Below are 27247 nucleotides of genomic sequence, written 5' to 3' on the forward strand. Positions count from 1 at the left end.
AGTTGTGTGTAGCAACACACACGAGCATGTGTGTGTGTTTCTCTCTCTCTCTCTCTCTCTCTCTCTCTCGAGGGTCACTAGGAGGAATGTAGCCAGGTGGGAGGCCGCGACGACGAAGGAGCGAGCGAGATAGAGATAGAGACGACGGGAGCGATGCTCACATGCGGGCGCACTATCCTAATTACAACGAGAGCTCCCTCTACTTATTTTCTTCTCTCATTCTCTCTGTCCCTCTGAAAGAAGCCGAAATATTTCGCCCCGCGGCTCTTCGATGTTGACCGAAATTCTCTCTCTGCGCTGCAACTCGGACTGGATCGAAATTGCTCGTCAAGGACTCGCGTGAGTTTGCGTGATTTTTCAAGTGTGGAATTGATTAGGGCTTTCCGAGGATAAACAGAGGGACATGGCTTCGTTACGGATTTCAGCGATTTGGCCCGGACTTTTCCCGTGACAATTTCTCCATAAACTTTTACGACGCTCGAAAAAAATGCAAGCCTCTCTTGAAGTACATAGCGCGTCCCGACTCTTCGTCTTCCTCGAGCCCTTGAAGTTCCGTCCGACTGAGTCTCTCTCTCTCTCTCGCGCGCGCAGTTTTCCCAGAGCTCTGCACCATTCACATCAGTTCCGACTCTCTCCTCCAAAACGCACAAATTTTTTTCCTTCCCCTCCGCAGCTTCTTCTTCGTCTTCTTCTCACGACGCTCATTCATACCTTCGCCGCATGAGATCCAATCGCACGGGGCTGCAGTATTATACGTACCTGTTGCTCGGAGACGTATAGTCACACAACGACGCACATCCTTTTCAAGGACCCGAGGGACAGGCAGACTACGGCGACGGCCCTTTGCAGTTACTAATAGAACTAGTTGTGTCCCGCGACACACTCTACGCAGTGTATAGAAAATTGACGTATCTATTATGAAGAGCCGATGATTTTTTAAATTACTCTCTACAAAAATATTCAAAGCCCCAACAGCGCTCGGCTCTCGGAGGAAAAAACCATAAGAGAGAGAGAGAGAGAGAGAGAGAGAGAGAGAGAGAGAGAGAGAGAGATAAATCCAGCGTCGATTTTTCGAAAGATCGCGCGACAAGTGGTCGCGGCGCGCGCGTGTTTGAGAGGAAGCCGGCCTGTTTGCACAAGCTGTTAGCTCGTTGTCGTACGGCACACACGTGTGGCCGCGCGCAGGTTACATGCCTTTCACGTGGCCGAGGAGCTGAACCACTGACCCGTGTTTGACGACGATAGACGCCGCGCCAGAGCAGCCGAGACGAGACGTTATGCCGCGGCGCAGCGACGCGAGGTGTCAATGTTTTGCCTAGGCATTATGATCGTTAGAACAGGCTGGAAATATGCGCCGGTTTCGGCTTTGATCAACCAGCTCCAAACGCAGAGAGAGAGAGAGAGAGAGAGAGAGAGAGAGAGAGAGAGAGAGAGAGAGAGAGAGAGAGAGAGAGAGAGAGAGAGAGATGATTGACTAACCGAGTATGTGCGTGTACGAGGTGACAGACTCTTGAAATTCGGTACCGTAAGCTCGATGCGTTATTCCGGGAATCGCTCGCTGCAGCTACTTCGTGCCTTCTCGCACGTGATTTAGCCAGGATTTCTGGGATGTGGGATTGGTGTGAAGAACAAGTCGTCATTTTCGATGATTGAACGGTCTTTGGTTTAATATGATACAACAGAGCGCGGGCGACTGGAATCGCGAGGCCCGTGAAAGTTATTACATATCCATATATATTTAATGTTCCGTAGCTTTTCATATATCGGATCTGTTTTATATACAATGTTTTATACGAAGAAATTATTTTTTATACATTAACGATATTTTTACTCTATATATATATATATATATATATTATATATATATATATATATATATATATATATATATATATATATATATACTCTTAAGACCCACAATGTGACTGGCAGTGTGTGACATTTCCAACCAGAACATTGAAAAGTGCAGCAGCTCGTATACAGTCACTATGATCTATTTTATATGTTTATATAATGTGATCTTCCCAATATAATTTATCGTTTATCGACGTGCGTGATATGCATACGATGATAAAATAAATCACCGATCGGAGATATCATATGTATTACGATTCATCATATACGCGTTGGGATAAAATCGTTGCTTCTAGAAAACGATAGAGTTATGCGTATCAGAGTGTATACTATATAGGTGCAGCGGATCAAGAGTAATAATATACAGCATGCCAAGAAAGGAACAAAATTACAATTCGAGACCATCTGTTACGATGATAATAATTTCACTTTTATATATTCTTTCAGAATTTTACAAAACGAATGCAGTGTGTATCTGTGTTCTGTGGTGTGTTCGCTGGAGAATTTTACACATATGCGCACGCTTCGGTGTCCATGGGCGAAGATTTTATACAATTCGAGGTAAAAAAGTGTACAAAAGAATACAATATACATAGCAAAGGACAAAAGTATAGTACGCGAGAGGAGAAGAAACGCGATCGAGAGCTACGCGTCTCTCGATCGACGATACCGGTTTAGCGAGGAACATTGTTTATGTATACTTTTCTGATTCTTTCTTTCGATTGGATCTATTAAGCGCCACGAGATGCTAAGGCACGCGGGAATCGAGACTTGCAAATTTGAGTTAAGTCTTAAATCCACTCCAGAGGCGCGCTTAACGTTAATTCTAGATACATAATATAGTACGAGTCTCCGAACTGCGCTGCTGCGTTGAGAAAATTTTCTCTCTTTTTTTCTTTTCGAAATTTGCGGCTCCGCACACTGCTCGTCGATTTAAAAGAGAGAAAAAAGCTCGTTAAAATGGTACACGTCTACAAAATTAAAAGCGTTAAAAACTTTTCATTAAAAAAAAAGACAAATATAGCAAAACTGGATTCCGAGCGTGTGGGAGCCTCGAAGAGACATTTTTTAATCCAAGTCCCCGCGATCGGGGAGGTAAGTCAATGCTAAAAGGGGACAAACTCTGCTGCTTTTATGCGCGAAAAAGTTTTTCCTGCGACGCAGCAACGTAGCTCGCGCGTGTGTATGTGCATGTGTGTGTGTGTGTATGTGTGTCCGGAAGCTCGTTAATGTAGTGGCCGGCATATTCCATACATATGTCTAATACGTTTTCTTCATCCCTATATTCTCTCCGAATATCCTCATTATATTTACACGCCTTCCACATCTCCGCAGAACGTACTTATACATACACATATATATAATATACTTTTAAATATATATAGCATTCGATCAGGCGTCACGTAAAGTCTTTACAAAAATAAAATAAATAATCTGAATAAATACGCATATAATAAAAAATAATAATATTAATAAGAATAATTACACGGTTAGTCAATAAATATTAATCGTACATAGGATTAACAAGGACGGGATTTTTCACTCTCATATCGATCGCACTCACTCAATCTCACGACTCAATTTTTCACTTTCTCATTTTCGCTAGCTCTTCCTTGACGTTTTGCGTTAACTATTACATAATAATACGTGACCAGCGACATGTCATATTCCGCTTCGAGATTTATCAACTAAATAATACGCTTTTCGTTTCTCAAATCACGCGCGCGCTCGCGCGCGGAAATTCACACGTCTTTCGCTTCTCTCGCTGAATACTCACTTATACATTTATACACATCGAAATACACTCGATCCGTTCACTTGTCTCGAATCAGCTATATCCACAACGAAAATTCATCAATTCACGCTGCTGATCTACGCGCGCAACGCGAGCGCGAAGTAATCGGCCGCAAAGAGATGTACTATATGAATTTGATGCGAGTCCGATGTCGTTTTTCCCAATTGTTAAATTCGACGCTAACGGCAAAAACGATCGAACGCATAAATATATGAATATAACTCTTCCTCGCTCGGATCCGTTGCTGGGGACCCGAGCGTCGAAGAAAGAGGAAAAAAGCAAAGCCGATTACTTTGCTCTCGGTTGGTCGCTCACTCGGCGAGATTTCGTTGCGGCAGTTAAATTATACAATAATACCACGAGAAAACGAAAGCGTCTTCTATAAATCGGAGTAGTGAAAGAAAATTTCTTCACTACGTTAATGTAAGCCTACAGTGTTTAATAACGTGCGAGGGATGATCACGATGACGGTTAGTTTTGTCTCTTGAGACATGGTGGCGAAAGGCCGACGGACTGGCTTTTCAACGACTTTTCAGCAATGTTTTTATGCATCACCTGCCACTCCTCTCGTTTCTGTGTAAGTGTCGTTGTTGTTGGTGTGTTTTTCTGTTCGAATACTCGATGATACTCGTCGTCTTGCAAACGAAAGTCGTTAATTTTTTCAAACTCCCTTGCCTCGCTCTCCGCTCCAGCTCGTTTTCATCTTCATCGAAACGACGAGCTTCTCCGACTGAGCTGCGTTGCACTGGTTGAAAGAGGGATCATTCAAACGTTATCCCGCGTTGCGGCTCTGATGAGTCCCTTTTCAGCCGGATATCGCAGTCTTCTTCCGCTAGAGGATTTCGCGGAGGGTCGCGCGCGTTGCTCCCTCGCTCGCCGTTGAATGCTCTGCGGGACTTTCGCGAGAGGAAAACCGAATAGATCGTCGCGAATCGTATCGCCGGTGCAGATTCACTTTCACTGCAACTATATACTCAACTATATAGCTTTTAATGTAAAAACTATATATATATATATATATATATATATAGATATAACTTTCTACATACTTATTCGTTTCGAGCACGATTCATTACTGGACAACTACATAGTTTTTAACATAAAAACTATATGTTCAACTATATAGTCGGTTCTCGGCAACAAAAACTGCACAGTTCGCGCATACGCATCACTACGTGTACTACGTAATCCTTTCCGAGGCTACATATCCATCATCAGCTATACATATGCGTATGTATACACATGCATCCTATACCCGAACCGCACAGTTTTTCAATGATAAACCACACAGAAGCCCACGATCCCCACTCTTTCCGCGCACAGCATTCAACGGTCGTCGACGTTCCAATACAGGTGGCGCCCTCACCCTCTCGCCCCTTCTTCCTTCGCTTCGTTATGTTCTGTACCCTGACAGCGACAACACGTCTGTGCGTTCATCGTTTGCGTGTGTGTTGTGTATTAATTTTGTGTGTTCATCATCACGAGGAGGAGATAGCGGCGGTTTTACGCTGCTGCATCATTCTGGCGCGCTGAAGTCTACGGTAGCGGGCTAGTCGGTGGTTGATGCTGCTGCTAGTCGCCGTGGTTGCCAGCTGCTTGGTTCGGCTTTCGCCTGGCCATCCTCAGGACCTGATGCCTTGGACGAACTGATTGAACACCTCGATTATGTACTCGAGGCCGTTCATGTAGTCGCGGAATATCAGCCAGTCGCGCAGGTTGCGATAGGTGGCGCTGACCGACATGTCGCGGTACTCGCGTGACATGATGTCGCGGGAAACGTCCGGCCGTGGCACTACTCCGCGCTCCGCCAGCGCCATCTGCAGCTCGCACAGCACCTGTGAGCATGGCAACAGAGAAAAAAGATTTTATTATTGCATTATTCCGGAAGAGCTGGTGTATTATCGTCGAGTACAATCTAATTGCGCGATCTCTATAAGTGGCTGACTCGGAATGCCGTCCGGCGCTTCCGACGGACGATCGATTTCGTTACCGATCGATAAATTTCGCTAGTGAGGACGCGGCGAGACTACTCATGCCTTTGTTTACGAGAATCTATTTGCCGTTTCCTGACACGAGGAATTCCCCTTGTCTCTCGCTCTGCGAAACTTTCCATCGGCTCTTTTAAAACGCGATATTTTTTCAACAATATACAGGCAGCGAACCGTTAAAGGCGACGGTTTATCAAGCGAAAATCCTCTAAGCTCGCCGATTTCAACACGAAAATCGAGATCGCTCGTAAAACAGCACATAAATAAAATATCGCCGCGCGACTCTAATGACAAAGCGCGAGAGCGGGCGAGCGGTCACAGAGCTAATAATCTCTCAAAGCCCCCAGACGCGCGCGGTGTGCCATTGTGAAAGTAGCCCGAGCTGAGCAGCCGGCGATTTTTTGCATCGATCCGCCCGTTCTTCCAATTTTTTCCCGCGACGAGAATAAAACACGACGAGCTTGGGAGACGTAAAAATCTCTACTACGCGATTTTTTGCGCAACTCGCCGGAGTTTACTGCTCGCTTTTTTCTCTTTCAGCTCGAATCGCCTGCATCCGCGCGCGACTTTTCTCTTTTAGATCGGCACATCTCGCAGTCGCCGCGTAAACGCGATATAGAAAGCGAGCGGGCTAATCAGGGACTGAAATTCAGCTAGTCGGAGATGATGCTTACCGCTCGGAGATTGTATTCCGAATCCTTGAACTGCTTTCGGAACTCGAGACCGTGGTCCTCCTGGTCCCAGGCGATCTGCTCAAGACCCACCGCGTACCTCTGCATGTACTCGTAGGCGTCCAGCAGTGCCGTGTCGAGCTGCGGGAGCAAGGAAAAAAAGAAGAGATTCGGATTAGCACAAAGCGATTAATAATAGAAGCAGACGCGAGAGATGGATAATATAACTCACCATGCGCACTTCCAGCTTATCGAGGAACTCCTTGTCCAGCTGCTGGCCGAGCTGTTTCGGTATCTGCTTCGGGCCGGGCAGCCAGTCGTAGTGGTTGTCTTTCCACGTCAAGTGCAGATCCGCGTAGTCCGTGTTGAACGTCCGCTTGATCTGTAATTAAAAATAACACCGGCCGTGAGCATACGCTTCTATACACAATACTTGTTTCTATTTCCACCGCTCGTCTGTGTGTTTGTGCTACATCAATCATGCATCGGAAGATTCGCGCATCGAAGGACGGAGACAGCGCGCAAAAAATCGGCTTATCTGCCGATGTTAAAGGTCCGGACCAAAAGGCCGCCGCCGCCACCGCTGCGGTTGCGTAAACGAGCCGGAACTGGAATATTATGTGTTTCCATCGCGTGCGTGTCCCTTTTTTGCCTCGCCAGAAAAAAAATCGTATACGTGGGAATCGATCATCGAATGAAGCGCGCGTTGATTCTAGAAATCGATGCGGTGCATCGCACTTCAAACCGCGCGGTCTTACTCAGCGATAAACGCGAGGGCCATTAGTGTGATGTAAAACGCAGGCGCGCGCGATGATTCAAGAGAGTTAAGGGGAGAGCTCGGCCGCGAAATGTTATACTCGGAAAAGCTCGCGCAAGTGAACAGTACAGTTTGATCTCGCTCAATTGGCCTCTATTGAACATCAGCGAGTGCAACGGACACCTATGCGCTCGGAATCAAAACAGAGCGTCGTCGTAGTCATTTCTTTTTCATTGAAACGGGAGAGATAGTCAGCTGAGCTTATCATTAGGCCGAGGAATGACGCCACGGCGATAATGGCTGTTGACACGGCCGAGCGAATACCTGCATCACGCGATGTTATATTATAATTGTCGCGCGCTGCTCGGCCACACACTCCCATGATCCGACAAAGGAAGCTTGAGAAGAACGCGTCTGGGAATGTAATTGCCCAACCTCTCCAATTAAGCCGTGAGAGAGAGAGAGAGAGAGAGAGAGAGAGAGAGAGAGAGAGAGAGAGAGAGAGAGAGAGAGAGAGAGAGAGACAGAGGCGAGCATTGATTTTTATGAAAATAAATCCCCGCGCGTAGACCGCAGAGATCTTCAGAATCACACGTATACGCATGGCCGAAAATTTCATAACTACTAATAAGCGCGCGGTGCCAAAGGAGAGAAAAAAAGTAGTCGGCGGCGGCCGCCGAGGATCGCCGAGACGAGAGACTAATTGATTTTGGCGGGTCCATAGCTATACCTATACTTCCTGCCAACGCCGAGCCTTGATTTCGAGGCACCACCGGTTCGTTTTACGATCGTGTGTCCCTCTTCGAGAGCGATTTTTACGAGGTACGAAACGAGTATACGCGCAGCCGACAATGTCTCTATCCGAAGATTTTTCTCTATAACCTCACGATTAATTTCCACGGCTCGCGCGCTAACCCGCTATTAGCCGCGAAATTCGATTAAAAACTCGGCGACGCGCATTCATTAGTAGAATACGATGTCTGCGCGTGTGTGTACAGTCGCGAGAACACGAGTAGATCGACTCGTAAAACGGCGTTCGATTACCGATCGAAAACCGATCACCGCCGCGAAAGCAGTCCCTTTGAACTCTTGCGACGGCTCCTTCGTATAATACACACACTCGTACAAAGTCAGGCGCGAGGAGGTCTGAAAAATCGGTCGCGAAGCGAACGATCGAAAAAGCATCATCGCTCGCTCTCGGCGCATGTGAGGCCGAAAGCCGGCGAGAAAAGAAGGAGGAGGAGTACGTCAGGAGGACTACGGCGTATCCGGTCGCGACGTCCCTTAGTATGCAAGCAACGCAATGTCGGTGTATGCCGACGGCGGCGGCGGCGGCGTCTGCCCCGCTGCCGTCGGCTCTTTCTCTTACTTCTACACACACACTCGCGCGCGCGCGACTGCAAACGCCGATTCTGATTTATTGGGAGTAGCAGCTCTGCGCTCGGCCGATTATGTGGCTGTCACGTTGCGTGGCGTCATACTCGTCATAGATCGATCGAGCGGAAGCTCGCCGAAATCCGGCGCGCGGCGAATTAATCGATTCATCTTTACGCGCGTTACTCGTTTTGGCGCGATTTTGTCGCTTCTACGATATAACTTCTTACTTCTGCTGCTACACAAAGGCGAAGCAAAATCAATACAGCTTCCTGTGCTGCAGCTACTGTTAAATTGCGATCCCCTTATATCAGCGGCCCCGTAGCGAGAAGCAGCGCAACTCGACACCCGATGTTTTTCTCCAACTCAGCGACAATTCGATACACACGCAGCAGCCATAGCTGGTAGCGCAGTCGTATTATACAAAGTCCGGATGTGAGCGCGCGAGATAAAAAGCGAGAGAAACTTTTCGCGATGAAAATACGCGTATAATAGGCGCACTGCGTATTTAAGCGCAGAGCAGGTGGGGCAATTTTCAAGCCGAGCGCGCTCGATTAGCGGTTTCTCACGTTTCCCGAGGCGCCAGAGCGTCAGCGTAGGGTTTCCGAAAAAGAAGCTGCACACGCTTTGCCGAGCGCATAAATTAGCGGCTCCGATGGATCACCTTGAATTATCGGCCTTGACGATAACGAGCGGTCGCACGGGTCTCCTCGCTCTCCGGCCGAGAGACGATCCTCGAAGAAGAATCATAGAGAAGAAGACGCGATCGGGGGGAAGCGAGATAAGCATCTCGAGAAATTCGCTCTCAAAATCGGCGCACGACCGGCGGCGCATCGGCAACGACGAGCACGTCCGACCGGAAGAGCATGCGGCACCATAACTCTCTTCCGCCGGCATATCCCGTCGATCAAAATTAACTTCGCGACGATGATGCAGCGATGCACACACATTATATATGCGCGAAAAGAAAAAAGAACTGGCACTTACGTAATCGTCGCGAAAGCCCTGGGCGTAGCTGAGGGCAGTCTTGGCCTGCATGACGATGTTGGATAGCAGCGTCTCGTCGTTGAGCTGCATGACGTCGATGTCGCCCTCGAACTCCTCGGCTGCGAAACCGCAAGGGTTCGTCCACTTGGGTACCGACGCCAGTCGTCTGTCCTCCGAAGTCATCGTGGGGGCGCCCTGCACCGAGATCGCGAGCAGCGCTACTAATAGGCTACCTAGCCCTGCAACAGAAAAAAATCACAGTCCCTTAGTACATTGATATACTCACACACAGCGCGGCAATTAGCGGAAGAAAAGGGCCAATTATAGCTGCCCGTGCGGGGGTGTGCGCGACTGCGACTCGTTATCGCACTTGACCGAGCGTCAACGCTCGGCTCGGAATTTTTTCCCCCCGCAGCACAAGCTCCTTCTCTCTCTCTCTCTCTCTCTCTCTCTCTCTCTCTCTCTCTCTCTCTCTCTCTCTCTCTCTCTCTCTCTCTCTCTCGCTTTCGCACTCGCGACACCTAAACTTTTGACCGCAAGAAGCTCGATGCGTATAAAAAATCGCCAGGCGAGCGAGGATCTCAAAGGGGGACCGACGCGTGCGCAAAAAGCTTCCGCGGAAAAATGCGGTAATGGCCTGCGATGTCCTCGCGCATTGCTCGGCCGAGCGACAATTATACGCAATTACGACAATGTAGCTGCTCTCCGCGGGATTCGTTGCGGTAGGTCGAACTCCCGGCACACGTTCGCCAATTTAGCGCGTATGCGCGCGCCCGAAGGGACTCCCGGTCAGCGGCGCGCGCGTCGTGTCTCGGGAGGTGTGATGGATGCGCGACGTTATCGGGAAAACAGGGACAACCAACCGTTAGGCCCGCGGCGGGATCGAGCGCGCGAAAAAAGATCGGAGAGGCGCGAAAATAGACGGCGCTGTATGGCGTCGTATCTTGCAATAGACGAAGTGACGATTTATGACGCAACGTCTAGCAGCAGCTCTAAGAGAGATCGCATTGACTCACGGTACTCAGACTACTCGAATTCCCCGCGTCACGCCGAGTCACGATCGGGATTCGCACCAGACGAAAACTGCCCCGAAAAACTGCCTATCGCGGTTAAAATGACGCGGAAAACGAGCCGCTGGAAAATATGCGAGTTATCCCTCGCTAATTATTTTTAATGCGGCCCCCCGACGACGTGCTAATTGTTCTCCGCCGCGCGACGTTTTTCTTTGGACACACACACACCTGTGCGCGCTGGAAGCTCGAAAAAGCTCCTAGTATTTTGCAATTGTTTTCCTCCGCGAGTCACTCGTTAATTTAATTTATATAATAACGGAGGAAGGGAAAGAAACTTTGGCTGCATCTCGGGAGATGCGACGAGCTCTGGGTATCGATAAGCACAGTCGCGCAAACCGTTAGCAACTACACACACACACACACACACACACACAGGGAGAGTCCGTCGAGCAGCGATGACTAATACGTTCATCGGCTCGCGACTCACACGCGAGACACTGACGTCATGCGCGCCTGTTTGTTGGCCGTAGAGCGAGAAAAAAGGAGCATTTGCCGCGGGAAAATCGCGCGCAAGCGCGGAAGGCGCCGCGGGGAATCCTCCGGCGCGCGCGCCGCCGATACACTTTGTATGCAAGGAGAGCTGGAGAGAGGGATTCACACGGGCTTTTTGCGCGATTTACTTCTTTTTTCAAGCTGTCCGGAGAAAATGTTTGCCTATCGATGCGACTGGAAATCTCGCTGTTGATTCGTCTCTAATAAAGTGTCACATGGCAACAACTCTCGGGATGTGTTTACTGTGTAATTTTTCCGCGTCGTCTCGGACACGCGTAAATCTGGAGCGACGCGTCGAGCGCACGCGAGCCGTTAGTAAGTACATATATACAGAATTTCATATTTCTCTCCTTTTGATGCCGTGGGAATTCCGCCTGAATCACGACGAAAACTAAACGACGAAAAAAAAACGCCGAGAAAGAGACGTGCGTTGAACCGCGACACTCTGGTTTGGCTACTATGCGCGTGTGTGTGTCCGTACGCGCACCGGACAGTATATACACTGGTAATAAGAATGACAAAGAGGAAGAAGGAAAGAAGCGTTGACCTGTTACATTTTTTTTCTCTCCTTTTTTCGGCAGAGTGTACGAAGTTTTGGCGAGGTGCGCGTCCGCGTTATACAGAGAAATCTTCGGAACCTTCCGCGAAATGCGTCGTTTATTCCGGGAAAGGTGATGGCCGATTCCATCTTTCGCTGTGTGACGAGGCTAAACGGGAGCTAATAGGCTGTCTTATCGGCGGCGATTAAGACGTTCGAAAACTCCGAAAATATGCGTTTTTTGTATACGTGCTGTATTATAATAGTGTATTCGAGAAATGCGTTGCTTGTTGCTTGCAAAAAAAAATTAACTGAGAGTAGAGTAGACTCCTCGCATTACCATAAGAATGCGCGTTATTTCGTAATTTATACGCGAATCGTTTTGATCTACGAGCCGCTCGAAAATATGCAGATTAATTAACACACTTTTTGCGGAGTATATAAGAAGAGACACTTACGAATTGCCATAGGGAAACCTCGGCGAAGTAAATCAGCGGCAGCAGAAATTCAGAAAATTGTATCGACTCTGGAACACAACTCGGACTGACCCCGTGAATCGGCATCGACCTGCTATTCACCCCTTCGATCGACAACTCTCTGGCGCCGACGGCAGACGCGGGGAATTTTCGCATATTGTTATGGGGCTACACCAGGGGCTTAAAGGATTAGGCCCGACGCTCGGAAGGGATACCGGGCGCAAAGGGGGAATACCGAGACACTTGATGTCCTATAATGGGTTGAGGTACGCCTTTAATTAGTCTGAGGTGTAAATAGCCACTTGCCGACGTACACTTTCCCGGGGATTTTACGAGCCATGCGCCGGATGCGTTGCAATGGCCGGAATTAGCCTTCATCGCGATTTTAATTTAAAAGCTATAATTTGTTGAATCGATCGTAATTAAAAATAATTCAATTAGTGCGACGCTTTCTATCGATTGAAAATGCAAAAAAAGTCGAGTTTTCAAGCGAGAAGCCCGCCAGGTGCAAATCTGTCCCGCCGAAGCAACAAGTGTCAGCCTCCCGTCGCACACGTTCCCCGACCCCGTTCGCACTGCCGTATACTACTTGCCTCCAATTTCATCCAATGTCACTTCGATCTTACTAGTAAAAAAAAATGAGATTGACAACTTACTCAGCCACGTGCCGCAGGCGACAACGAACTTTGCTCTCCTTATCCCAAGCTCCTGAATCTGATAGCTTCTCGGCACTGCGCAGCCCCGCTCGCAATCCTTCTGAAGCTCTTCGTTATCATCACAGCTTTTGGTCACAGTACTATTATTAATACTAACATCCGAGTACATGGTTCTCGCGATCTCGTCGGTAACAACAAGGTCCCGCGTCCTGCTCTTACTACACCCACAATCATCATGACGTTCACCACAACACCTCGTCGTCGTCGACGACGACGACGACGACTTTTTACTACTAGCCGCGGTCATCACTACACTGTTCGCAACGCCGGCTTGTCTCTCGTCACTGCAACTCCGCACTCTGTGATACGTCGTCCTCTGGTCCCTCGTGAGTATCCGCTGCATTGTCCTCTCGTCCGAGGGGCAGACCGAGGCCTGAACTGAACTGCTGCTGCTGCTGCTGCTGCTCGACATGTCGATGTAGGTCCTCGCCGTTGGCTCGGCAGACTCGATTTGAGGATCGGCTGCGCTGCTGCTGCTTGGCATGACAACACTGCTGACTGGGGCTCGTGTACTGTATGCAGTACAGATCGGTATCTCGACTGATCAATGCGTTCTCCAAAAGCTTGGCAGTAGTAGAGCAGCTGACGACATGCCGCTATCACGAAGCCTCGAGCACTGATCTCGGACACACGCGACGCACTGATACTTATAACGGATCCCCAAAAGATCTGCGACGAGAGAGCGAATCGAGAGGGGGTGGCTGCTGCTGCTGCTGCTGCGTCCGCTCTCTCTCTCACTCTCTCGTGGGTGGTGGTGGCGGTGAGTGCTACCGGCGGGGAGGGGGGAGAGCGCAGTGGTTACTCCCTCTCCGTCACTCTGTCTCTTATCTATCCCCCTTTCTGCAGCGTCTTTAAGGGCGCGCGTGAACTGCAGCGCGCGCGCTTGCGTGTGTGTGTGTTTGTGTGAGCGCGAGCTGCTCGGCCGAGTGTCAGAAGGTGACTGAGTGAGTAGTGAGTCCTCGCTCGCTCCTCGTGGCTGCCGCCGCGGCCGAGCCAAGCTAGAGAGAGAGAGAGAGAGAGAGAGATTGTGTTGTATCACCTCCCGTGGCGCGGCGTTTGCGTGTGACGCGCGCGCTTGAAGGTATAGGTAGGTAACAAATCCCACAGTCGGCTCTTCTCTCTCTCTCTCTTTCTCTCTCTCTCTCTTTCTCTCTCTCTCTTTCTCTCTCTCTCTCTCTCTCTCTCTCGCTCTCTGTCGCAGCTCGTAGTAGTAGGAGTGAACCTGCGGAAGGTGGAAGTGGAAGGTGCTGCTCGTCTTCTCTTCTCTCTTTTCACCTTTGCTTTCTCTCCTGTCGCCGATCGCCGCACGCACGTGGCCGCCGCCGTTGCTGTATCCCGCTTTTGCACCGTCTATTTCTCTCTCTCTCTCTCTCTCTCTCTCCCTACAGCCCCACCACTACCCTCCCGATGCAAAAGAGAAAGAGAGTGAGAGAGAGAGAGACACGCACACACACAAGCTCTCCTCTTCGTCTAACGCCCCCACAGCAGCATCATCCCCCACCCCTGACGCCTCGGCAGCGCGACTCATTCATAATTCCCCCGGCGGGAGGAGGGAGGGGAGGGGAAGAGAGCTCGTGGGAGGAGGGAGAGGAGTGCACGCACGCACACCAGCGCGTTCCGCACCCCCACCTCGCCGGCACTTCCTTCCATCCCTACTCCGGAGTCGCGCGCGAGTCGTCGTCTGCTAGCAGACGATGCTCCTGCGGCCGGCTGCTGACCAGCACTCCTGCGTCAACTCTCGCCAACGATGGATTATAGCGGCATTTTTTTTTCTTTCTCTCTGATCCGTGCGCCGAGATTTTCCGCTCTGTATTGTGCAGATAAGAGCTTCTGGCTCTCTCGGTGTGTACTGCGGTGAGATCTGGTGGGATAACACGTGTATTCCTTGTTAGAGCTTGTCATTGATGTCCCGCATGCATCAGACGAGGCAGGTTTGGACGTTGATTAAAATTTTTCGTATTTCGAATTTTACGATGCAGGAAAAAAAATGCGTCGCCAAGAAAGTAAACTCGCTTTCGCAGGACGTCAAATTGCGCTGAGTTCATCAGCGTGCCGGTCTCGTGCCGCCGGCAAACCGAAAGATCGGGATGCGATAACCAGCTGATAATGACCAAACGACTGGTTTTCTGTATCTCGTTTAGCCTCGGCGTTTAACACTTCCCGCAAAGCTGATGCTTCGCTTCCTCTATGTTTTTTTTTCTTATTGCAGGTTCAAGCCACTAATTAAATTACAAGAAGAACATCGTTTTTTTCAACTCGGATAATTTATCATTTATTTGATTAAAATTACGTTTCATTGCGCCATAAAAATTATCGAGTTGTCGTTAAGATACGATGCATTCGAACAACTCAATTCCGACTTCTTTACCGGTAGTCGTAAACCATAAATTACAAACGTGCGCATTACGATCGCTCAAAAAATTTATTGCAAGACTCCCACGCAAAGTCGCGAAAAAATCTCGCAACTTTACGCAATGCACCTCAAGAATCTACCTCATCCGGAGCAACGGGACAACTTTCTTCCATATTACAGCGCGAGATCTTCTCGCGAGAGCCATTTCCTTAATGTATTCAAAGTCCAAGTGCTGCTGCTGCTGCTGCTGCTGCTGCGTGTCCGCCGGCACGTGAGCGATCAAACGTGTTCGTTAACACGCACACTCACTGCCGTAATTTCATAATGAATTTTTCAGTCGTGCTGCAAAAAAGTGTTGCGCACATTTTATCTTAATTGGCCGCTAGTTTATGGCGTCTCGGTCAATTTTAAGGGCAGACCTGCCGCAATATAGCGCTTGATACACATTGCGCGTCGGTGAATCACGCTTGCCAAATCCGATCCAAAATTTCGCTCACTGTGATGTCCCAAAATGAAAAAAAAAACGCTGAGTAACTCTTGAAAATCGCTTGTCACTTTTTGTAAATTCAGGATCCTCAACCTCTTACGCGCCGATTGAGAAAGTCTCGTGCAATCAGCGAACCATAAAGCTATAAATGCGACAATTTCGATCTTCATCGCGTCGAATGAAAGCCGCCAAGTACACCAATAAATCCAAACCTGTTCAATCGCTCGATCGCACATCGGCTCCATAAAACTCAAAAGACAAAATCAAGGCGTTCGTAAAATTTTCCGAGTCAAATCGTAGACGCACGCATGCACGTGCGCGCGTCGCATTTCAATGGTTGGCGGCAGCGCAGCGAGAAAAATATCCTCGAAGCTGCATCTGCTGCTGCGGCAGCAGCCCTTAGGCGACACGCGCTCGCTCTCCTGAATAGCAAAAGAATCCCTGCAGGTCCTGACTAGCAGCTGCGGCTCGCTTTTCTTTGCCGAATACGTGGCGCGTGCATGCAGTGCGCAGTATTATGCTTTCGGAGATCGAGAAAATACGAATCGCGCGCGCGAGCCAGAGTTTTATAGGCGCACAATGGGGGTGATGATGAAAGCGCACCGCGGAAGGAAAATCACGCAGTTGTAGGGAGAGAGAGAGAGAGAGAGAGAGAGAGAGAGAGAGAGAGAGAGAGAGAGAGAGAGAGAGAGAGAGAGAGCGCGTGTACGTACGTGTAACTCGACGCTGGAAGAGTGTAATTGTGGCGTTTGCTTGTTGGGAGATCGTTTTTCCGGGGTATGATTTTAATTATGTGATTTCGTCTGGCCGCCTTTGTACAGAGATCCTAAATAGAATTTAGGAAAAAAAATCACGACCTTGGTCCACATACAGATCGCGACGCGTGAAAAAAAGCGGTAAATAAACCTTGCGAGATTCCGACTCGTCACTGCACCCCCGTGAATCATCGCCATACTTCCGAAACACTTTAGCGTTCGTTAGCCCAATAAATATCATTAAAAAAGCAGAGCGAGCCAGAGCTCGGCGCGGAAGTAGCAATATAAGTAACGTGTATCTCTCCCTCACTCCCGAGCGGCCAACACATCGGGAAGACACACACAAATCAATAGAGAAGCTCGCTTAGCACTGTCGCCTTAGTCATGCAGGCGCTTCCACGCTTTCGTTCTTGAAGTTTTTCCAAATTACGTAGGAGTCGATTATACCCACATAATTCGCGCGCATCGGCGAGTTACGGAAAAAAATGCAGCTGCTCCTCGGAAGTGCGCCTGCGGTTGAGATAGACTATAAGTTTCCGCTGCGACTCTCGAACGTCGTGCGTACGCGAGACACACGTCTTTAATGCTGAATCATTAAGGAAGTTTCTATTTTGTCGGAAAAACGCGCCTCTACATGCCGTTAATAGCTCAGCGCGCGGCACACGAGGAAGGAGTGCGGTGCGTTCTTTTTTATCTCGCTACGCTCCGTCGCGCGATGCAAATTTTCGCGCGGGGTTTACCCCGGTTATGCGATAGTGCACACCTAACTTTTTGTTCTGCGTGTATATAACCATAAAGCCGGTGTACAGAGGATTGCAAAAAGTGTCGGCAAAAATGCACTTTTCACGGCTGGCTAATCACATCGGGAAATTCGATTTTCCCAGGCTAATTATGCCTATGCACAAAAACGGAAAATGCTCCGTCACAGCTCAAAATTCCCCAAAAGTATAGGATACCTGTTATTGCAGACTCTCAAAAACGTCAAGATTCCGATCGACATCTGCTCGCTGCAGTTTGGGAGAAGAATCTCGCACGGCGCAGGTTACGGCAGCGAGAATTACGATCTCGCGATTATTCGATAAGCGAGAGTGACTAAGCCGCGAGTCGAGTGACCGCGACGCCGGCTCGGGAAATCCCGCGCGCTCACTCATACACACGCGTATTGTACTATGCACTGTAGCGCTGCCGGAGCGGCTAATCGTCTGGACCCGAGAGTATTGCAAGTCCTCCTACGGCTTGGCACGCGACGTGGATTCCGTAGTACACACACGAGGTTGTGCGGGAGGACTGATTTCAAGCGTCTATGCACACAAGGCATGTATTGGTACGGAGTTGGAAATTTTCATCGTGCAATAGTAAATAAACGCTGCACGCGCGCGTAATCGGCGGAATGACGATCGCGGTGATTAGTTATGAAATCAGCGGTTTATTAGAGCGTTTATCCTATACACCAATGCCGCGCTAGTGGAGGAATGCAATTTCAAGTCTATTTTTGAATTTTCCGTTCGCACGCCGACGTACACGCACGAGAGATTTTTCCTATTGATAGAGAACTTTTCCGAACGCCAGTTTTAACAATCGCGCAGAAAAAAAAATCCCACGAGTACCGACATCAGCCACTCGGCATACCTCTCTCGTGCGTCAAACTCGCGGATCCGCAAACTGCACCACTTGTCCTTTCACTTCTTGCATACCTCCCCCTGTCCATCTCTCTCTCTCTCTCTCTTTGCTCAGCTCACGCATAAGCAGCCAAAAATCCGCAAGACGAAATTCGCTTCCGCGAAGATTTCGGCCCGAGATCGCGGCGGCGGTGCTCGTTTTTACTCGCAACGGCAGGTATGGAATTTCCGGACAAGGGTAGAGTCTTTGCGTCACGCGGAAGTGCCCTGTAATCTTGGATTCGCTTTAACGCGCCTCGCTCTCTGCGCTTATTGTGTGTCAATAAGATTTTCGCGGAATGCGACCATTCCTGTCGTTCGATGCAATGATTGGCCGGCGATCGGTATAGAGAAATCGCTTCGATTTTTCTATAAGCTCTCCATTTTCCATGAGCTTCGATGAGAGCGGGCCACTCGAAGGACGTGAAATTACGCACCTCTTCAACGACGATGAGCTTTGACGCTGCGCGCGTGAATGATAGAGAAGCTCTTCAAAATCCAGCAATTCAAGCTGGCCTTTTGCTCGGCGTACTTCGTGACACAGAGACTGCAAAGGGAGCGCGTGGGAGGCGAGGGTGGCCCTAATGACCGGCGCCCACGCTCAGCCAGATGCGGGACACTAACGATGACTTAGAGAACTCTTTTTTCGCGCAACATTGATTTTGAGGAAAAAAAAATTGTTAACCATTCAATTAAAGCTCTCCCACGAGTGGCGGAATCTCTATTTCGGGCAGTATTCCAACCCGCGAACTTTCGGTCTTATAATGGCTCGCTCGCAATACCTCGTGCCCCAGAAACTCCGGCGACTATTCATTCATTCATCCTCGCCGGCTGCTCTCCACGTGAATCAACTCGCACATACGCGCCGTGTGGCGCCCGCGCGTTTATACAGCAGCTTCGCACGCGCTCGCATTATCGTCGCGTCTCCGGTGACGTAACGACGCCAGTAGTCCAGTCGTCGCGACTTTATATACGTATACGCGCAGCCCGTGACGATTGACTCTCTCGTTGCCCATTTCTCTTCGAGGAATTCGCGAGCGAGGCGCCGCGGGCTATTCGGCTCTGACGCGTGAAGTCGATTGATTGGATCGTGCCGGTGACAGTGAGAAATGAAGCGCGTTTTCGAGAGGAGGTGTATTTTTAGAAGGCATTTAGACCGGCGTCGTGGACGATCGTGTTTTGACTCGAATCGGTGATTGGCGCCGATTGTGCATGTCTTCGGTATTTCGATTGTCGTCGCCGCGGAGAGAAAGAGAGTTGGAGGAAGCGTGAGTAAGATTTTTAACCGCTTAGTGCGATTTTTCTTTTTTTAGTGAATTGCGATTCATCATTCCGTGAAGCGCACGCGGCGCCTGCGTGATCGATGAGCCGTTGGCGAATGAATTTATTTATAGCAGTTTATCGAAAAATTGTTCGTCTTAAAATGTTGATTCCAGGTGCATCACTAAATCGTACAGTGTACGCGAGGCGCGAGAATAGCATCGTATCTGGAAATCTTCCTTTATCTTATTACAACGAGAGAATATCGTATGACGCGGCACTTTCGTCTCACTTAGCCGTCGTACATCACAATTTGAGTCAATGCAAAAGTTCCGTCATTATTTCTTTTTTTTCTCTTATTCACTTGTCTGCCGCCGCGCTTCTTCGGAAATTTATTGTTTCCCGCTTTTTCATTACAAAGGTATTTTTACAGCGGAAAATTAGACGCACCTGTCGGTTTATTTTCGCGACTACGAATGTTGCATTTATCGCACATCGTAAACCAAAATATGAGAAACCAAGTGTATCTCGCGCATCTCATCTTGTTATTTCAAAGTATTTAGCGTATCATGCTCGAAAATCTTGAGCCCTCTGCTCAAAGTTCCGCCGACAAAGAATCCGCGTCCACACCTCCACTCGGAATATAATATTCCCCGGCGTCGGCGTCGACCGAAAATTTGTGGTTTTGTCGCTAGCCTTACCAGTGGTCCACCATAAATTCTCGCGCCCGCCAGTCTAACTCCGTAGCCGATTATTCTCGTCGAGTGCGCTAATTGAAAAAGTACGTGGCCGCCAATAGAGGGGTGAGGATTAGCCCGTCTCGGCGACGCCGCTCTGTGTACCTGAAAGGAGAGCCACTTCAACCTGTTCGAGAGGTGGGGCTATAATCGGGGGTCTAAAGGTGTCCCACCCATCCAATTTCTTTGTTGGTCAACTCGATCGTCTCTGGGGACGCTGTGCGAAAATCAATGCAAGCTACGGCTGAAAAGAGTGCCGGGCGCGTTTGAGTCGGAGAAAAGCGTACAGGGAAGTTTTTTTTATTTAATTTAAAAAACTTGTAACCTTCGAAGATAATTCGACGTTTGTTTTTAAATTAAAACTTGGACGCGTGTATTTGTTAGTAAACACGCCGGATGGACAATAATTAATATGCACGTTTGAAAGGCAAAGGATAAACAAGGATGTGTACACGTATCGAGCAGGAGTCAGTGACTCCTGCAGAAAAAATATTGATAAGCGATATAGCGCATACATTTTTCCTTATTCATGCACTTTGTTCAGGAAGCGGTCGATAGAGCGAATTTACTAATAAAAATCGTTCGTATTTTTAACAACAATTACGCTACACAACAACACATGATTTACAATTAAACCGACCGCTTTACTCATAAATCAATTATCAATTCAAAATAAAAATATTTCTTCCAGCACGTGATAGTACGCGTATTCGGGATTGACAAAGGCGAACATGCGTTTTTAGGGAGTAAAAATTTACGTTTTGTGAAAGCGGCTTATTTTCATAACAATTAACGCGAAGCTTATGTAATTGCTTTTTACAAGTAAAAAAAATCACTTTTAAGAAAAAACGAAGATTCGTGCAGGCAGAGATGACAAAGCTCACGCTCTGTAACGCTATCAAACTTTAATCGCCTTGACTCTCGGAATTGACTGCGCTCAACCCCAACGCCACACGCCGGCGACAGTCATCTCTGGCGTATTGTCGGCAAACGGATTTGGGAAACACCACATCGGCCCGTAACCCGTCTAGAAGATTATCGATGTCACTGCGTCTTACAAATACGGTTAATGTCAACATTAATCACATCATACCTTAATTTAGAGCACCCCGGATTAAAAATCCCTTCAACCTTCGTCCCTCTCTACTCCTTCGAGTAAAATGCGTCGGTGCCGTTATACTTTTTGCTAAATATTTAATCGATTTAAAAATCACAGGAAACATGAATTTTTTCTGAAGCAACACATACACACACTTATAGCATCAAAATATTTACGAGTAAAAAAAACTGCGTATTCCCGATTATCGGCGACATTTTTATGTAGAAATTCACGTGTTGATCAGTGCGTGGAGCTATCGAGGAGAGTTCATTGGTACAAAAATATCATCATAATATTGACGACCAATGTAAATCGAGGCGGCAGTATGCATTTTTAAATCTCGCTCTAAGCAGCGAATAACAACTATGGAAAAAAATGCACATCACTCGCCTTCGCGAGAGATCGCGAGCATACGCATGGTCACGTTGTGTGTATTTATTCGATAATGAGCTTTCAGCATTGGCACGTTTCTTTTATTGTTGGATCACGTGTTTATTGAAAGGAGACAAGAGCGATATTAATAATGCGAATAACCTAGGTCAGGATATGGCGACGTTCGAACGTTGTGGCCATATTTATTGAAAATGTTTTATTGCTCGCTCAAAATAGTTTATGAAAAATGTATAAAACTGAACTTTAATACGCGATTAATCACTCTAATTTTGTAATAGTTGCATATAGATTCAAAGAGATAAAATAAAGATCATTCCTCGAATCGCGATGTGTCAGTTTTTACGAGATCGGGGAATTTTATTCAGCTTCAGGAAGCTTACATTTTATTGATATGCGGATATTCTCCGCGATCGAACAAGATCATATTAATAAGAAATGAAAGTGAAAGCTCGGATAATACTGTATACGTGACTCTCTTCACGGGCGTTTCTTTCTGACAGAATGCAATGTCAGTACTGTACAAATTATGATGTTCTAACTTAATATGTTACTGAAAATGCTAGCTATAAATATAAGACTTTCATGAAGAATTCTATTTTTGGAATTTGATATACATTTCCAAAGAAATATTTATTGCAAAAAACATCAGACTTTCAGCTTAGACAACGATAAATACTTATAGCTTTGAAAAGTTATTGAGATTAATGAAAAGTCGAGTGATTCACGTAGTACATCTATACACCTACAATAATTTGAGATTATCAAATTCTTCGAGTTATCAAAGCAATGTAGATAAAAACAAATGCATCTAACGACTGAGTGCGTAAGATCTTAGCAGCGAGTTTAACGCTGATATAAAGCTTGTAAAAAATTAAAAAAAAAATGTTAACAAATACATTAAACAAGTTTGCATACAACAAAGACCTTCAACTTTTTCATCTCCACGCATGACTCGCACCTGGCGTAAGGGGGAAAAATCATCACCAATCCAGAATTTCGTTGTTTGTTACGCCCCACCTTCAATTTCCACCGATAAATCGCAGCATTTCTCGATTCGCGTGAGTGAATTCAACAGCGTTTTTCTACACGTGAGCTGCTCACGAGACGCGGAAACTCGAGCATCACCTGCGAAAGTTCGCGCGCGATTGCGAGTCTCGAAGGAAGGGCGTGCGCGCACGCACGTTCTCTTCTCCTTCGAGTGTGCATATGCTATGCATGCATGTGTATATGAAACAGAAAAAGGAGAGGAGCTCACGCACGAGAGCGAGCAATTTTTCTCCATTGACGGAGGCATGCCGTCCCGAGAGCACACATACGGCTTATCTTCGAGTTTTAACATATTTTCGTTTTTTATCTATTTTGTCCGACTCGCGAGTGTGTATTTTTTTCTATAAAAAGAACGACAGGAAAAATTGCCGCACAGAGAGGAAGAGACTGTTTGTAGTCGGGCGCGTTGCTTTATTTTCAATTGATAAGGACGACTAAGTAAAAAGTATAGAAGTCTCGGAAAACTTCATAGACGAGAAGCTTATAGGGATGCGAGAGAGAGAGAGATTGACGCATGATTTGCACTATTTTAAGATACGTAACTTTAGGACGATGATGAACATCCGGATGTGATGCGAATTGGTCTATTTTCGTGCAACTGGTGTCCATGATTTCACTCAATTTATGTGTATTGTAACGGTTTTATAAACTGCAACCCACCGGTTTATACCCGGAGAGCTAAGTGGTGACTACGCAGGCTTTCCTCAGAAAAAAGCGGATCTTATGCATTCGAATGTGACATAAATATAAGATGACATAAACGAAGCATTTAGAGCCTAGAGAGTGACTCAGCAACTTTGTCCTGGCGATAAATGGTGCAAGCACTTCTTTCTAATAGCAGCGATCAATTGGTTTTGCATCACCCATATAATATAATTTTTTGTAATTCCAAAGCGCATCTCAATCTCTAAAACTCCGACAGCGCAACAGCAGTACACTCCTAAATTGGCTTGCAGTCGGCGTGTCAAAGTGACTCGCAACTCGCGCGCTCCGGCCGCTATTAATAATACTTTCGATTGAACGCTCGCGAATATAATACGTTGAACCGATGCGATGTGTATCGAGCGGCTTCAAGGCCGCAGGACTTCCGGCCCCGATGCAAACGAGACGCGGCTCACGTATACGCACTGTACACACGCGACTGTACTATGCCGAAATCGCGACTCGCGGCTCGATCGGCTGATGTAAATCGGCCCAAGGCGCGCAACGGGTCTTGTTTTACGCGCGGTGTGTTCATCAGCTGCGCGTTTTCGATGTAGAAAGCTTACGGAAGTTTTTTTTTGTATATTTGAGACTGAGGGATTTTGTTATTGGAAAGTAGACGCGTCTCTAGTGTTATAGTAGCTGTGCGAATTGTGCGATATTGCTTATCGCGCAAAAATGACGCTACTATCGAATTGCGTTATCGTACGTTAGTCACTGAATAAAAATTACACGAGATAATTATGCTGCTCGGTATGATAATCTCGCTGTGTGTACAAGAAACTATCATCGACAGCTTTCACTCGGCCTGTCGAGACTAATGTGGGTTTAATTGGTTTGCGCGACTTTTAAATACATCCTACTATAAGCCAACAACGTACGACAGTGTAAGGCCCATTATTCGAATCTTATCGTGCGTTTAAAACAGCGAAGCGAACGAAAATGATCGAAAGAGAAATATTGAATTTTTATTTTAAGCGGCAGACGCAAATTAATTGCGTAAATTCGGCAAGCTGCTACGTCCTACTTTCGAGCCCACGCTCAATTTCCATTTTCCCAAAAGATAGTCAATCCGGCGCCGATATTCTGATATGACCCGTCACTCATAATTAGGATTCTTTCCCGCATATCATACCCCCACCGACTATGGCGGGGAAAATGTGGAAGGAGTAGACCGGAATAATCTTCTTACTTTGTACCTATTTCTAGAGAGAAGGAAGATTGGAAATTAAACTATTTGACAGTATCCTACAACGGCCGGATTATGCATTCGAAATCGCATTGATTGAATTTCGCGCGTATACCGCTACTTATTTTCAAATCGGCAACAACTCCATCACCGCTCGACTCAAAAAAAGCCCAATAAAAAATAAGTAAAGGGTTCGTTGCACGCGGAGAGCCATCGAAGCCTGCTCGCGCACGAATTAACCGTCGAAGTAGTTAACGCGGACCTACATTAAAAAGCCTCTCTTTCTCTCGAGGAACCGGTCGCGCCGCCGACGCGCTTCTTCTCGCATCGTACAGAAAAACGCCGAAGCGGCAGCCGAGAGCGCGGAAAAGGCGGTGGCAATTTCTCCTGCGGACGAGTAATTATCGATTCGTGTGGTCCCCGCGACAACGCGCGGCCTTCCCTCTTATATCATACCCCAAGAAGATGGAGTAGAAACTCTCCGCTGCAGCTGCTGACAAAAGAAGCGGATAGAGACATCGGTCGCATTCTTCCAGGCAGGCACGCGGATGAGTATATATAGATATATACTTATACATAAAGAAGATAGAGAGAGAGAGAGAGAGAGAGGGAGACTCTTCCCTTTTTTCAACCCCGCGGGCAGCTTCTGTCCTCCTCGGGAGATTTTCGGCCTCGTTCGCGGGGACCACCCAGGGCACCGAGATTTCTCTCTCTCTCTCTCTCTCTCTCTCTCTCTCTCTCTCACGTTCTGTTTCCGGAGCGATACTCTCATTGCGGATGGCTCTTTATGCGACGTTGAAAAAAGTAGGCTGGAATCCGCGCGATTTTCGAATTCGACGAGCAAGAAAGATATGAGCTGCGCGAGTGGAGGGCTGAGGTATTTTCGGCGGACGATGACGGAGAGGGATATTTCTGTGGTGGGAAAAATTTGTCGTCGATGCAGATATACGCGAGAGGAGAGAGAAAGAGAGAGAGAGAGAGAGAGAGAGAGAGAGAGAGAGAGAGAGAGCTCGACGAAGTGGTTCTCACGGTTAATCGATTTGCCGGTGTGCTACAGAGCTAATTGAATAACTCGTTTCGCTAGTTCTGTGCGCGGATCGAAAACGAATTCGAAAATTTGGATTATCTTTTTCTAACCTTGAATCGAAAAAGTAAACAAAGCTCTGCTTTTAAGTGAGTCGCATATAACTAGGTTAGATTTGTTTTTGGGGGCTATAGTTAAAAATACGTGTATGATTTCAAAACTAACCTATTTTGCGGCAAGCTATTTTTCCAATGTGCGATGAATTTACCGACGGTGAATAGGACGACCATAGGATTGGGTTTGACTTGACAATTTTAATATGTCCAAAGCACTGCGCAGCATTTCAGAAATTTAAAATCTTGACCACGACATTTTTCTTGAGGTTTCAGTACGACGAATTTTTAAGTTTCACTTTTTCAGAGATCGAGACGTCTTCTCATCGTGAGTTTGGGAATCATTTAAGCGCAAGTTATTTTAGTTAATCTATTACTGATACTTATTTTATATTCGGCAGTATAAAAGGGTATCGTGGATGCGATGGTGTACCAAAACTTATCAACAATTTCGATTGATGTCCAGATGAAACAATAGCGCTACGCTACATACCAACATACACACGTGTGTTATGGTGGGTTTGAGGCGACTTTCATTACCATGAAATCAAAGTCCTTATCCTACGACCAGAATATTCCACGCCAAGAGTACTATATTAATTATCTCTAAAAAATTTTAAACTCTAACCATTCAAACAATACCTCCAATTCATCAATTGCTCTATAAAATTACAATAGATAACTTCCCACGCGAGATGAACGACAAAAAATTGATTTGAACAAGAAAAAAAAATTCGCCAGATCTCGGAATACTCACGTACGTTAATGAATGCAAACTCACGAGCGATGCTGCGCGCAGCAGTTCGAGCTTTGTAAAAGTAGCTCCGCGGCGTCAACGGCTGAGCCATCGAAGTTTCCGTTCTTGCTGCTGCTGCTACCGAGCATCTCAGTGTCCCTTGATACTGGCGTAACACGCACTCTGTCTCTCCCGTCGCACTTCACTTTTTTAACCGAAATTATCGACTCTGAACTTCGCAATTAAAATTATTAAAAACCCGCGAATTTCGAGCTATAGACGGTACCGTTTTCGCGAACTATCAGACACGTATATACTCTACGAAACGCAAGCGCCGCGACACGAGCGTTCAATTACAGCGTCGGTGCTGGACTGAGAGGGGCCAGCCCGGGCGTAAATAAACATTGCCGATTCATAAGCTGGGTCGTTATGTAGGGCCTCGTATATCTCGCGTATTTGGAAAAATTTAGAATTTCGATCGTCGATCGAATTTTCGCAATAAAAACCACCACGGCACCTCTTCTTGTCCTCGACTCTTTCAAAGCGTCAAAAATAAGCTCCAATCACCGCTAGCTCGGCCTTGATAACGACAATTTTCCAAGAAACTACAGCTCGAGCAGTCTTCCGCGGAAGCAGCTCGAAGAAAAAAAAAGAAGCACACAAACGATCTAGACGAAACTCCGCGAACTTGCAGCGCAGCGAAGCCCTGTCGATCGGGACCGCGGGCAAATATCAGAAACTCTTAATTTAGCTCTCTCAAGTAGCGCGCATCCAGAAGTGCCGTTCGCCAATACACCTACGCACCAACACACACACACACACACACACACACACGCACATTGCCCTCCGCGCAAAACGATGTACAATCTTTCTCCAGCGGGGCGAGAGGGAGAGCAAAGTTCCTTCGAATTGATTCACTCTCTTTCTCTCACCGTCTGCACTTGTATTTTTAGACCTATGGAAGCGATGATGA

The 27247-nt window shown here is 47.3% G+C and overlaps 1 protein-coding gene across 3 annotated transcripts; it reads right to left on the reverse strand.

Moving 5' to 3' along the window:
• Window positions 1-2262: 2262 nt before the first annotated feature.
• Window positions 2263-27247, reverse strand: LOC100678690. Of its 3 annotated transcripts, none has more exons than XM_016981214.3 (5): window positions 26320-27247; window positions 9427-9665; window positions 6541-6690; window positions 6312-6449; window positions 2263-5484 (listed from the first exon to the last, which is right to left on the reverse strand). In XM_016981214.3, exons 1-5 carry the CDS (start codon window positions 26384-26386, stop codon window positions 5272-5274), a joined length of 807 nt encoding a protein of 268 aa, XP_016836703.1. In that variant the 5' UTR covers window positions 26387-27247; the 3' UTR covers window positions 2263-5271. The 3 variants fall into 3 exon arrangements, with proteins under 3 accessions (XP_016836703.1, XP_016836702.1, XP_016836701.1); XM_016981213.3 differs by having other exon boundaries at window positions 26296-27247; XM_016981212.2 differs by lacking the exon at window positions 26320-27247 and adding an exon at window positions 12662-13635.

Source organism: Nasonia vitripennis, chromosome 1 (genome assembly GCF_009193385.2).
Source record: "Nasonia vitripennis strain AsymCx chromosome 1, Nvit_psr_1.1, whole genome shotgun sequence".
Lineage (NCBI taxonomy): Eukaryota > Metazoa > Arthropoda > Insecta > Hymenoptera > Pteromalidae > Nasonia > Nasonia vitripennis.